This window comes from Sylvia atricapilla, chromosome 2 (assembly GCF_009819655.1).
Source record: "Sylvia atricapilla isolate bSylAtr1 chromosome 2, bSylAtr1.pri, whole genome shotgun sequence".
Classification (NCBI taxonomy): domain Eukaryota; kingdom Metazoa; phylum Chordata; class Aves; order Passeriformes; family Sylviidae; genus Sylvia; species Sylvia atricapilla.
In genome coordinates, this window is record NC_089141.1 from 26,128,376 (window position 1) to 26,142,397 (window position 14,022).

The 14,022-nt window shown below is 41.1% G+C and overlaps 1 protein-coding gene across 11 annotated transcripts in view; it reads right to left on the reverse strand.

Moving 5' to 3' along the window:
• LOC136375523 (rap1 GTPase-activating protein 1-like) overlaps nt 1-14,022 on the reverse strand; it is a 41,593-nt gene that overhangs the window by 4,492 nt on the left and 23,079 nt on the right. For 3 of the 11 annotated variants that reach the window (XM_066341078.1, XM_066341075.1, XM_066341073.1), the window contains exons 14-21: nt 12,755-12,826; nt 12,477-12,563; nt 11,682-11,816; nt 10,172-10,318; nt 8,857-8,960; nt 6,473-6,589; nt 1,624-1,750; nt 1,433-1,535 (exon numbers count right to left, since the gene is read on the reverse strand). In XM_066341078.1, the coding sequence (XP_066197175.1) occupies nt 1,433-1,535; nt 1,624-1,750; nt 6,473-6,589; nt 8,857-8,960; nt 10,172-10,318; nt 11,682-11,816; nt 12,477-12,563; nt 12,755-12,826 (892 nt within the window). Of the gene's footprint in view, nt 1-1,432; nt 1,536-1,623; nt 1,751-2,987; nt 3,779-5,609; nt 6,146-6,468; nt 6,590-8,856; nt 8,961-10,171; nt 10,319-11,681; nt 11,817-12,476; nt 12,564-12,754; nt 12,827-14,022 lie in introns of those variants that run through there. The other 8 variants (XM_066341074.1, XM_066341077.1, XM_066341080.1 and 5 more) reach the window with 8 other exon arrangements.

The following is a 14,022-nucleotide window of genomic DNA, read 5'->3' on the forward strand; positions in this document are numbered from 1 at the left end:
AAAAAAAATCAGTTCGGTCTGATTTTACACCGTGCATTAACTGAGGCTGAATACTTACTGAATAACTCAATAAAGGGCAAAACTAAACCACCAGGATACTGCTCTCTGTCCCCAGGGTTGTAAAACCTAAAAATTACATTGAACTTTATATTGCATTCTCTGTAATGACTATTCTCAGTGATGCATATTAATGAATTATATACTGTGAGATAATAAAGCGTCAGCAGACAGAGAAACTATCTGTGAAGAGCAGCAAATGCCAATGGAAAGCATCCGTGCCTCCAGCATCCACAACAAATGAGGAACATCTCACAGAACAGAGATCTCTGCAGAATGTCTGACAGTACCATATCTTCAATGCTGTTGCTAAGATACCAACCATATTAAGCAGGGATCTATCTGATGGCCACTCCTGGTATCTCATATATGGCAGCTGTGGAGACTAACTCTATCCTCAAAGTAAGTTGGCCCCACTTTCTGACCCTCCCAAACAATTCTTTTTCACACAATTCCTATAAAGATTTCACAGTTCCTTCCAACCAACTCTCTTCCTTGCCATACACATAATCCCTAGTATCCCTTATCACCTCAGCATGCTCCTATTCCAGTCTTCCAGCAACAAATATTAAATGTTTTGCCTTTCACAGTTTCTAATGACTCCCCAAACTCAAAAACTTAGTATTTTCAATCATACTTTCCCAAACTCTTACACAGTCTCATTCTCAGAAACAGACTGAAACTGATTTAAACTTTCCCTACTTTTAGCTTAAGGCTGATGCTCAACAAGAAATGCTTCAATCCAAACTAGTTCATTTTAACAAAGTGAAACATAACTGCAAAGAGTCTGAGATCAGGGCAGGTGATCCAGCTCCACAGCAGGAAATGCAATAGATGTCCCTGCCACGGGACTGAAGAGAACTGCTAAGGACTATAATCATCTCTGCACTGTGAATGGATCCAAGCTGATTTTAATCAACTACATCAGCTTTAATCAAATACTAGACTAACAGCCCAGCCTTGGCAAAAAAACTCTCAGTGCAGGTTAGCTTCCTGATTACCCACCTTCCCAGAAGCATACTGCTTTGTTCAGGAAGCAGTTCCCATAATCCCATACCCAAACTATCTAGTCTGTATGGGGACTAGATTCAGAAATGTAACCACAGCTCTACAGAGAAAACACATATACACGTTGTTTCTTTGCAATCTACTGTAACTCTTTTTGTACTATGTACAGTAATATTTATTCATGCCACTAAAACATTCCTTCCCCACTAAACTTTGAATGGCAGCTTCTCTCCCCATTCTCCTGGGCTATCATCTACCTGTGCTTCTAAAATTTTAAGTACAGCACACACAGAAGATTTGGCTCAACCTCTCATATGCTTCTAGAAGCATAAGTAGAGGGTTTTTTCTATTTTTCTTCCTTTTTTACCTGGTGAGCTAGAAGTACTGGGTGTGCAGTCACTGTCATCCAGCCACATACTCTGAACCATTGAATCCTGTTTTGGAGGGCCCTTAAGTGAGCACGTCAGCTCCTGGAGAGGGCAAAGAAGATGTGTTTTAATAATGCACCTGGTAAAATCAGGGAAGGTAGCCTCTGTTTGTTAGAGGTCATACACCCACCCTGTCATTCTCCTCTTCCTCAGATGTTCCGTTTTCCCTCAATCCACTACAACAACTGCTTACACTGGATGATGAACGTGAGAGTGGCTGCATCACACAGTATCCTGAAGTCTGACGCCTGAGCATTCTGTGAAATGCAAGCATTCAACATCATCATGCTTATTGTTACACACAAGCTTAACTTTTTGAGGCATAGCTTTATTATGTAGCAGTCAGAAACAGTAAGAATGTATTATTCATCCACAGCCGGTTTTTCCACCTAGGAACACAATTCGGGTGCACTGGCATGCAAACCTTTATTTCCAGTTGCTACATCATTTAGGAGGAACACCAATTCTCTGTCTCCATTCTGGATAACTGTATGAAAGGACAAGTCTGAATGGATTTTTAAGTCACAGACCTAAGTGTAATAAAGCAGAGTGACTCAAACCACCTGCATTTAAGTATTAAATACACCTAGACATTCATTAAAAACAACAGATGCCTTATTTTGGAGATCAGAGATTTTAAGAGCCTAAATACAGTATGAAGAGGTGTTAAACTGAGTATCAAGGGCAGGTGAAACTCGGTCTAGGCCATCCTTTCCCACAGCCACTCTCAGGCTATTGTGTTTTGTCTTATGTGAAATTCCAGGCAGAACAAAAGGACCATAAAAAGCACACTTTTCCTGTCATAGAGCTTATAAAGTGTTACTGCTGTTTTCTGTACAGGTAGAACAGGAGGAGGCAGGAAAGCAGACAGACATTAAACAGTATTACGGAACAGTTAACTAAGAAAGCTGAAGGAAGCAATGGGGAAGTAGAAACACATTACGGAGATCTGCACTATTGCAGGATGTCTCAGTGTCAAACTATGTAGGATCAAGTGCCAAGCTCTTACACAGACGTGTCAGAGCCTTTCTCCTGTTTACAGACAGAACACACCTAGGTCAGGATTCCCATTCTGGTGATTTTCCATGTGCCCAGTTGCCAATAGACTGACTCCTGTAGGTCTGTCCCACCAAAATTTAGCTCCCATGAGGCCATTCAATGGCGACATTCAAAGCGAACTGCATTGGATCCCTTTACCACCACTCTATCAAATGTAACAGACATTGACGTAGCCTGGTGCATGTTTCAGATTTATCGAAGACCCTTAAGGTCAGCTCCTCCCAGCAGAGAATTTGGGATCCACTGCTTAGAGTCATTCAGGAATACAGCAGTCCATGAGGCTGACACACTTACATAGTAGAAGGTGCACTGTGTATGTAAGCCCCAAATTTATGGTGAAATACTCATTATCTGCATAAGAGACCAGCGAGTGAGAGAGATGAAGTGCTTAAAATGTTAAGGAACAAAAAAAAAAAAGAAGGAAGATAAGACACCTTTAACATACTAAATATATTTATTCCTTCAGAAACACTGCAAAATGTGGCCAGTCTTGACCTACAAGCAGTAATGAAACCTGAAGTCCCAGGCATATTACATGCCAGCATGCAACAGGGAGAACAGTAAAGACAGGGCCAATAAAGGCCAAAGATATTTCCTCAAGAGATTAGGAAATGTATTTTGGAGGAAATGAAGGCAAACATGCTTCTCCCTTAGCAGAGCAAATCAATAACATGAATCAAAGTGAAGTGGGGTCTAGATTTCCACAAAGTATCTCCTTCTCAGCACCCTTCCTCAGCAGGTTTCTCCATCCTTGTTCTCTGCACTGCATTTCTTGACCTGTGTCAAGGCACTAGAGACAGAGGTGGAGTTGTGTTCTTCTGCTCTTGCCTTCTGCAGACCAAACTATTCTCACTCATCTGAGGGGAGAGGAAGGGAAGAGAAGGGGTCACACTCAAGGTGGCCTCCATTCCCCATCATTAGTAGAGGTTGGTTCAGTGGCTGCTGATTTGGCAACGGGAAGGGCACAGAGCCAAAATGCTCCAACAGGAGCTATCTGTCCATCTCCCTCTCACAGAATTCCTGCTCCAGGAACTGCCAGTGGAGCATTACTTGGTGCCACTCGGTCTCTCCACAGTTCTTGAGGTCCTCTAAGTACATTCATGCTCCTTTTAGCCAGGACTCTGATTTCACCCCAAAAGTCTTGCCAGTGTCTTCAGTGAGGTACCCAATGACTGAGTAGCATCCGGTCCACTCCTGATTGGCTTGATGTCCCCATTCAGATGTGTCTGATGAGGGAAAACACACATACAAAAAACCCATGTACTTTTCCTAGGATATGGACATACACAGTACAGTGCTTGATTTTTTCAGATGCAACCCAGAGAGTCGTCTGATCCTCAGGAGTTCTACTATTTGGTGACAGAGGCTGGGTTCATTCTTTTCAGTCTGTCCCTTGGGAAGAAGGATTATTTGGAAGGCTACCTGGACAGTAAAGCAGAGAAACTAAGGACAACTGTCCCTGTATGTGGGAGAGAAGACACCGTTAGCTCAAGTGAACAAGGCAGTTTCATGGATTGCTGGCTGATCACTGCATAAATGTGTGTTAAACTCAGCATGCGAGGACAGAAAGTAAGAGCTGCTTTGCCTCTACTGTAAAATAATAAATCTATCATTTATGTGTTCCCTTTGCATTTATTTCCATGTTGGATTTAGTAGAACACAGGTAAAGAGGTTGATCATTCCAAGTTTTGAATCTGAAATAATTATGTAAGACCAGTAGCATCATGCTGAACATTTCTGAGGTAACAGAGATTTCTTGTGACTCTATGGACAGAACCAGGAGTGGGCTGATGACATACTATCAGGGATAGCCCGTTCTGTTATCTAATAGGGAGTACATAAATTATTCTAGCACAAGGCAGAACTCTTTTGCATTGGAAGTATGTCTACATCTTGATCCTGGTTTCACAGCTGATGAACAACAGGTAGGCTATTTCAGCAGAACAACAGGTAGGTTATCTCAGTAAACTGTCTCCAAGACACTTTACACTCCCAGCCTTTTCCTGCAATATTGTGCTAATACTGTCTTGATGAAAATGGTGTGCTTTACATGGTGGAATTACATGTTTTTAATTCCCTGTCCCCAGGGTCATGCAAAAAGTATGGCTGCACATGGGTAGTCCCTAACTGAGATCACAGCTCAAACTCTGACTAATCACTAATTGTGCCAAACTGCATGCTGCAATCCCACCTTGTAAATGAAAAGTCCAGGAATGGTCTAAACCACCACAGATATGAAAATACTTCTTTCTGGTGATCCTAAGTGGTTTTGAGTCCATGACTGGAAAAAGAATCCTGGAACAAAACTAGACAGTCTGACAAATCATACAAGTCATGCCTAATGTGCATAAATAATATTCATGCAAGTATTGTTAGTAAGATCCCATGCTATGTTTGCTCTCTGAAAGCATGTGGATACCAACTTGAAACAGCCATTGCAGCTGGCTCACCTCCTCAGTTGATGGAGAATGGGGGTTGGGAAGTGGGGAAAGCAGAATTCTTGGTGATTATGCAAGGTAATCAGCTATCTAATCAGAGCAAGAGTCCCTCACACATGCCTGTCAGAAACTTCTAGTTCACTACAAGGTCCCAGGCAGGATGAGGAAGGGAAGGTGGAATGATGCAGCAATGCTGGAAGAGGGGGGTGCTGACCAATCAGCAGTTCCATGTCCTGCATTCCCTCTAGTCCTTAGCTGCCAGAGCTAGCACCTTAAATGGTCTGTATATCCTAGATGTGCTCCCATCCTCCTCCACACCAAAATCTGGGCCCTCCAACTCAAAAACTAGTACACACACAAAAACATGCCAGAACACTGCACCTTGGCTGTGACAAAATTCTAAGTGCAGTCCTACACCATACAACTGGGTACCTGTACTACTGCAGATAGTTCACCAGCTTGTAATTCTTGGAGAGCACTGGGTGTAGTTGAAAGGGAGACCCTTCCTTTGTCAATTCTGGCACCTGAAGCAATTGTAACCATAGATGCCTGGTTCTAGGGAACCTCCTGAAATTTTCTTAAAGAGTATCCACAGTCCTGAGAAAGGGAAATGCCCTAATACAAAGTACTTGCTCCCTTTCTTGCCACAGGTCTCCTTCAAGTTTTCTTGAAAAAAAAAAATAGGTGTTGTAATATGTTCCAGAAAGTCTGCTGCAATCTTTGATTTAGAGACAGGCTGTTCTAAAGTCTTGGAAATGTAAATGGGTGGTGTCCCTGAAGTGTTCTAGGTAGAGTCACATACCAGTATAATACAGCTCAGCAGCAGCAAAGCTCTACTACCAGGAAATTGCATTCTTCCAGTTTTTGACAACCAGAAACTGGAGAATTAACTTGCAGACTACTGCATGAAGTGTTTTGCACATACCACTGGGTGTGGTATGGCGTGCTTTAGCAATGAAACATAGGTGCAACACATGGGACCGTGCTGGAATCCTGCTGTAACACTTTGGGGAGACTGGAGGCAGGTTAGTTCACGCTGGTTGGGAGCAGCGGCATGAATCCTGCTTAAAGGGGCAGAACTTGAGTACGACCCAACATCCCAACATACCCTTGTCCAAGCTTCTCCATGAAGCTCCAAAATCACTCCAGAGCAAACTACAGAGGAAACATACACACGAGTAAACATGGATAATTGGACAGCTAGGATTTTGTGTATCCTGTTGGATGCAAGCTCACATTACAGTAAAGATATAACCCAAATCAAGTGGTCTAATCTTACATCACAGTCTGTTTAAGGAAGCCAAGCTCCTGACAGGCTCTGAATTACTGTGCCACAGCCAGACATCCAACTTTTGAGATGCTACAATGCCTGATGTGGACAATTTCAGTAAAGCCTCCAACAGAGCAAGACATGCACCACACTTAAGCCAATACCAGAGACAGTGAGCATCTTTCAAATACTAAAATTTATTTTCAACTCACTTGCTCTTCCTGCTGGGGAACTCTGGAGAGCTGGGACTGGATGATCCATCAGACTTCAGGTCAAAGAAAGTTCCTGGACTGTCCAACACCCTCTGTATCCTCTCTGTGGTGTCTCTGCTGAAGAAAAAAGAAAAGAGCTATAACCCAGGGCCAGAGTTAACTACCTTCTATTCTAACACCCCCTCACAAGACATAGTACAAAGCTGATCTCCTTCATACATGTAAAAGGGAAACAAACAGTTATGCTGAAAAGGGCAGGCTCCTTGGATGTGATGTGACATCTGGAAATGGTCAGCTTAAGACTGCTTTTGAATTTACATAAAAGCCTGAATTAATTTCAGTATTCACCTTAATTTTTTTAACTTTTTCCTCTATCTTCCCCATTCCACTGGTCTTAAGAAGCTATAAGATTAATAGAGAGTATAAATATGTTGGTTACAAAAGTGGTTTTGCTACGTCTTGTCAAGATATCTCTCACAGTTATCTGTGTGAGTAACTAAAATGAGAGGTACATTTAACAAAAGAAAGGAAAACTAAGGGATTCTGGGGTTTTTTTTAGGGCTTCCATGATGGAGTTTGTCACAAAGTTCTTTCTCTGCTCTCTTGGTCAGTTGACCCTACCTTTGCCACTCACATCAGAGTTTCTGATACCCTCACTTATGCTAATGCAATTATTTGTGAGACTGGAAATTACCCTGACAAAAAGTAATTCTAAAATTAAAACAACCCTGAAACTCCTACAGCACACTAACAAGCGGGATGGACTGGGTCAGCTCCATCAGCAAAGCCTGCATATCATTAAGGTTACAGCTTCAGGGTAAAGTCACACATGACACTTTGAGCTCACTGTTCCCAGAAAGAGAGCATGATCCAGCCTCCTTCATTCTAGCTGAGTGCACTTTCCACCAGTCCTGGTACCCATCAGACTTCTCCACCAGCCAGTTCACGGCAGAACCTGGCAGACAATTAATCCAGGGAAAGAAAGTTGATACTTTTTCTATTTGATTAATGGGCTGAATCAGTTCCATGAAGACCCACTAGGGATCTGAACAATCATCACAAGGAATAGTCAGGATTCGGTAGATGAAAGGGACAGAGGGGAAGTATCACATCTGCTTTCAATAACAGTGAACTGTTAGAGCAGTTGCTAGTGAAACTGCACCTTCAAGAATGACCAAAAAAATCTTCCAGAAAATACAAGCTAAGGCTCCCTGTTCCTCACATCTAAGTTTACAAGTACGCAAAAGAAAAGCTAAATAAGCCAATTACTTCATCAGATCCCTCCAAGCAAAGAGCAGGGGAAAAAAATAGAAAATAAATCCAGGTTTTTTTCCTGTAGAAGGAAAGTTTTACAGATCCTTCAAGGGGATAGAAATAACTGTTTTACACAAAGTAATGGATTGAAGGATGCAGTCGCCTCAGGTACAAATGTATTTAATGTAGTGAGGAGCTGTGGCTACTGTGATAGTTTAGACTATTAGAGGGCAGTTGTCTCTGAAGATTTATTTTTTCTCAAAATAAGTTCTATTTTTATTCAGGTCACAGGCACTACATTAAGAAAGAAGGGAAAATGCTGTAATTTCCTCCTAAAATAACTAGTTTCCACATTAGGGATGACTTTCCCCCTTTTGCACCCAGTCTTTAGGCTGTTTCCTGGAATCCTTGCAACTGGCAAAACTGTGTATTAGATGCAGAGCATTCATGTGACTTTTGAGATTCTGTATAATCTTAAAAAGGTGTCTCAGCTAGAGCTGAGAGAAATTTATAATTTAACTAAATAATCTCTCGTGACCAGTAGACAACTTTTGAATAGTTATAATTCTGTCAAATATGCCAAATCACTCCTTGAAGCAGTATATTATCCATTAATTATAACTATTTCTCAAACGATGTAATTTAAACACTAGTCATTTGGACTTAAAGCTGTTTTAAATAAATCCTTTAAGTTAACAGAAGTTTTGTCTATTTGAGTATTTTAACATGAAAACAAACAATCAAGCATCCCCTTCCCAAATACCAGCCTTTCATCTGACTCTCTTCTGAAAGTGGTGAGTGAAGAACAGGAAACTCAAGAGTCCTGGATCGTACTTGTACAGTATTTAAGAGTGATCTTATAATGTTCCTCCACCCATTTCCTCCATTCTTCCTCAAATACTGATTCTCTCCATCTCCAAATGTCCTCTTTTAATTTTTGTCTGTTTCTGTTATTTGTCCATTTCTCCATCAGTCGATAATCAGTCCCTTTTCTTCCCATTCCAACCACTTCCATTTTAGTTCTCATTCCTGAGGATTCCCCCTCTGCCTATATCTGCCTTTCTATGTTCCTTTTCTTATCTCCTCTAGGTTTTTTTACCCTCTTTGTCTCGTCTCCCCACAGCTCATACCTCTTTTCCTCCTGTATGTTTTCAATGCCAATGGCACTACTCCGTCGCCCGTGGAAGCGGCTGGCTCGAGTACGTGATGGGCTCCTACCAGGCAAGGCAAAAGACTAGAAAAAAGGAAAGCATGACAGAAACGAGAGGAACAAGACAGGAAAAGCTGTGGAGAACTGAAAGCACAGGAGAAGAGTGTGCAACACGGATCCAGATCCTCTCCTTTACTGCAATACAAGAGCTCAGCTCCACCTGTGCAAGGAGTGCTTTCAGTCAGCGAGCAAGAGCAGCAAGGGCTTACAAAGGTGGTGTTGAGAAAGGGACAGAGATATAAAAAAACAAAGGAAGAACACAGCCAGTATACAGAGAAACAGGCTTGGGTAGAGAGGTATCCCCATATGGTGAGAGGAGAGGCAGAACCAGAAAGGCAAAGAAAACAGGAGTTAAAGGAGCAAAGGAGGCAGCAAACCCAAGTCATTAGTATGCTGTGACTTTGTTGTATTGACATAAAGAATGCATACAACCAAGTAAACTGTCACCAAGAAATCTTCACACTGAAGGGCACCTTCTTGGCTTACTCAGAGGGGTTTTTTTGTAGTTTGCCTGTATTGACATCACCAGTGCAGAGACCACAACCAGCTGGACGCACTTTGGCCAAGGTAACCATATTTTCAACATCAGAAACATGGATCCTTTTCTGGAAAGATCTGTGATAGATTTTTAATTCATTGGTCACATATGTTTAGTATCCCTACCAAATAAGAAAGGCTTTGACAGCAACTAGAAATATTCATTCTTTTTCTCACCCCAAACTTTATTAATTCTGCTATTTGATCCCAACATGCAAATTCTATTTACAGCAAAACAGCACCCTGAATATCTTGTGCACCTGTTCATATTACAGAAAAGTGTCTGATTGGTGAAATCGAAGAAAATTAAATAGTTCTAGTGTTCTTATGTTCTCAGGTCTTGCCATATGACAATACAGTACCATTCCAGCCAAACCACAGTGCATGCATTTTTTAACACATAGCACCGTACAAGATCTAATCCAGGATAGCAGAGATAGACATCTGATGTAGAATCATGTTTGGCTTTCTTCTCCCAGTCTGCATCAATCTCAGCTCTAGTTTACACACAAACTGGGGCTAGAGATGGGCACAGACAAAACAGACTGCAACGCATGCTGTCACCACTCGTGAAACGGGATGATACAACAAAAAGATTCACAGTGGGACAAGAGGACAAACTAATAGGGAAAGGAAATGTATGTGTGGTTACAAAGGTATGCCGGGTTCTCTTCTTACAGCCCACCCGAATACCTTACCGCAGCAATGGCCTTAGGGCCCTCGGCGACACTCTGGCTGAGGGCAAGGCCAGCCGTAGCTGGGCGGCTGGGCAGGGTGGCTGGCTGCTGCTTTCTCATGGATATCCCCATGGTATCCAGGCTCTGGCTGCGGCCTCTGATCACCCGCTGAACAGGAGGGAGGCAGGGAAACAGACAAACACAGATATACACATATAGACATGCACACGGTAGGGTAGTGTGAGAAGCACCACAGATTGGGTGGGAAGTTGTGACAGACCAACACCAGAACCACACAGATCCTAACTCCTAGAAGGCAGCACCTTAGATACTGTCCTGTTTTGGTCCTAGCTGATTCATGGAGCTCTGGGAAGAGCTCTTCCTCAAGTATATTCTCTACTTTCACTTCCCTTCTCCTACTGCAATGAATAGAGGTTTCCTACCAGTATCCCAGCACACTGGATTAAACAGCAACACCTGGAGCAGTCCTATCCAGTACAGGCTATAAAATACAAAATCAAACTCCTGTTCAAGGCTGTAAAGTTCAGTCTCATATGAACTTGACTTCTGGTTTCAATGGGAAACCAGCCATATCAAAATCTGCAGCATTTGAAAAAGCTATTTCCTGACTTAACTCAGCCTTTTCCAGCCTTTTACAAATGTCATCTGTGTACATGACATGCAAATCACAGCATCTGTCAGAAGTCATAAGAGGACATTTTGGGAGAATCAGAGTAAGACATGGATGGGTTAAAATTCATGGTTAGCAGCAAAGGCAGTTTGTATGTTAAAATAAACCTCACCAATGCATCCCAGACCTGACCAAAGCTATGCATACAGCTACCAAACCTATTTGTAAACAGGTTAATTTTACAGACCTTAATAACTCTAATTGACCCAATATATAAAGCCATGAAGTCATCTGAAGAAATGCTTTTTATAATACATCCCTCTTTCCAGAGAGATAACTTATTAGATAAAAGAAGTGGCAAGGCACTTCCCACGTAAGTGGGAAAGGGCAAGCAGATAGAAAAGGAAAGCAATAAAGATTCTCTATGTAACCAGTTCAAAACTCATTTATACAAAACCTTTGCCTTCTTGTATCAATTATCTTTATCACTTCTAAAAGGAAGTTCTATCACCTGGTTTATTAAAAAAAATGAACAATAAAACCCCCCTAACATGCCATTTACACTAAGGAAGGTAAATTAACTCTGGCTTTTACAAAGTAAGTAAAGCATCACAGTTTTTTGTAGACAGTACACTCAGAGATAAGTTAGAAACTCTTGCAGTGGATCCTGCAATCCTTTCAGTTACAATGAAAATGAGTTGAAAGACATCTGCTGTAGGAACTGAAAGCCCCTTGCTCCTAGTTACTACAATTTCTCTTGCAAACACTGAATCCATCTTCTGTAAGTCAGGGAATAAAATCACATCTGACACTTGACACCAGCATGAAGCATAAACAGTTTGACTTCTAAGGGCCAGTATGGAATTCTAGGCCACACTGTAGGTTTGTAGAAAGGCTCACCTTGAAGTTCTCGAGGAAGCCCCCACTGCCATTCTCTATCTTGTCATCCTCCCCTACAGGTAATCCCATCATGCTGCGGCTGCGAAGCTGCAGCTCCTCAAAAAGGCTCTCCAAGAGGGCACTCCGTGTTCTCTCCTGCATCAACATTGGGAATGAGAACAGCTTTTGTTGGAAGCAGAGAGATTTTTTTCCTGTTTTCTCAATGTCTCACATCCTTCTTAAAAAAAACCCAAAAGACCAACAGTGACAACAACAAAACCCCATGAAAATTACTTTAAATGGTACAAAGTGGTTTTAACTGCATAGTTACAGAGTATATTGCAGTAACACCCAGCCCTTTTAAACTCTTTCTAAAGCAAGTCATAGAGGACTCTTCTTTAAAGCTAATGAAACAGAGACATGTTTTCTTCTAGATCAGATAACAGCAGAGTCTGGAACAGAATTTGGGGTACCTTGAACCAAAAATCAGTGATATCAGCACGCATCCTGTAGCATAATACTGAATTTCAGCTAATATAGAATTTCCTCCAGCAAAAAATATGCATCATATTCCCATCCTTACTTTAGGATTAGATCTTTATATCAAAATGTACCTGTTCATATTCTATCATGCCTTCTAAGAAATATGAAGAAAATACCAATACCTGAGTGTAAAATCACATTCCATTTTCCTTTCTTAAGCAACACAAAATCAGAAGTCAGAAATTTTACTTTATTTTCTTTATCTGATAATAATATATTTATTATCTATATATAATTGTAATTTTAATTGAAGCATCCAGGTAACAGACCCACCTCTAATTTAGCAAATTTCTCAGCTCGATAGCAGCTGTACTCGGCATTGATGAGCTTGACCAGAAGGAATTCACGAAACTCTGCACTCTACAAGACAAGATGAAGACTAGACTAAACTGGAGATGAAAACACCAGTAAAAAAATCACATTATAAAAGCTCTGCTTACTACTCTTTGGATCTCCAAAGCGCTCTAGCAAGACTGACAATACTGACTCAGAACACAACAAGTGTGTGCGCCCCATCACCCGCCAACTAACATTGGAACAGAGAAACAAACCTTTTTAAATATGGCTGGATTTGGCAGAGGTGGTCCAAAAAAGGGGACATCATCTCGGGCTGTGACTGAAACCTGAAATAATAAGGGGAAAAAAATGAGTATCAGAACACAAATGAAACCATCAAACTACTATGATCTGATTCCTTCTAAATAATCTACCTATACAAAAGAGATGTAATATAGTGTCCTGAGCACCCCTCTGTTCCTCATTTATCTCCCAGAAACTCAGTCAGCTAGATGTGCACACAGTAAGAGCAATAAAGAAAGCTGAACTGACTGCTTTTTTAAAATTTATTTAAAATAATAACTGGTATAACCACCATATTTAGGAACAAAAAAAAAATGCCCTTATTCAGCCTGCAAGATTAGCTTCCACTAAAGAACCTTTGTCAGTGTGGTTGTACTGACCTATTTTTTTACAGAGAAGCCTTGGTGGAGATAAGCTGCACTCTGAGGAGACTATCTCAGTGGCACTGCCTCTGTGAGTCACAGGTGGTAAACGTGCAAATGCATTTTCCCAGTAAGAGATAGGTATCATTTGTTTTATTTTTAGCACGCTCCTACCTGACGTACCAATGTCTAAAGAAGTAACAGTAATGCAGCCCAGTTTTTACAAGGTCACTTGTTTATTTACATAATTATATGTAGCTATCCTACCAAATACATGCAGTACTTCACAATATTTCACAGGGGCTTTTTTGTCATGTTTGAGATGAAACAAGAACATTATTTATCCTTTCATACAAGAGGGAACAGTGCCATAACAGCCACAACTGCCTCAAAACAACAACAAATAAATGTCACAGAGTCACTGAGAGGTGTGAGTTTAATGAGAGGAAGAAAGAAATAGGCTCTTGATTTAATTCAGATTTCTCACATTTTAGGCCACCTCCCCTAATAACAAAGACTCCATCTCTCTTCTAATAGGTATCTACCAGTTAAAATCCTGCTTTGCATTTTTAGTTTTCTGATTGCAAGAATTGATTCTGTGAAATAAATTCAATTAATATTCCAATTTAACAGTAGACACTAAAGGTTAAGTAAATGGAGCAAGGGATGGCAAAGAAATCTTCCAAATGGCAGTCTTTTGTGCACTACAACGCTCTCAAGGCAGCATCAGTTAAAGCTCCTTTAGAAAAACTTTACAGAAAATTCTGCATTGGCTCTAGGGATGATTTCTTCTTCATAGAATGAGGCAACCTCATTACACTAACAAAAAAGAAATGGTACTGCAGAGAGGCAAAGATGAAAACAATGGCAGGAATACA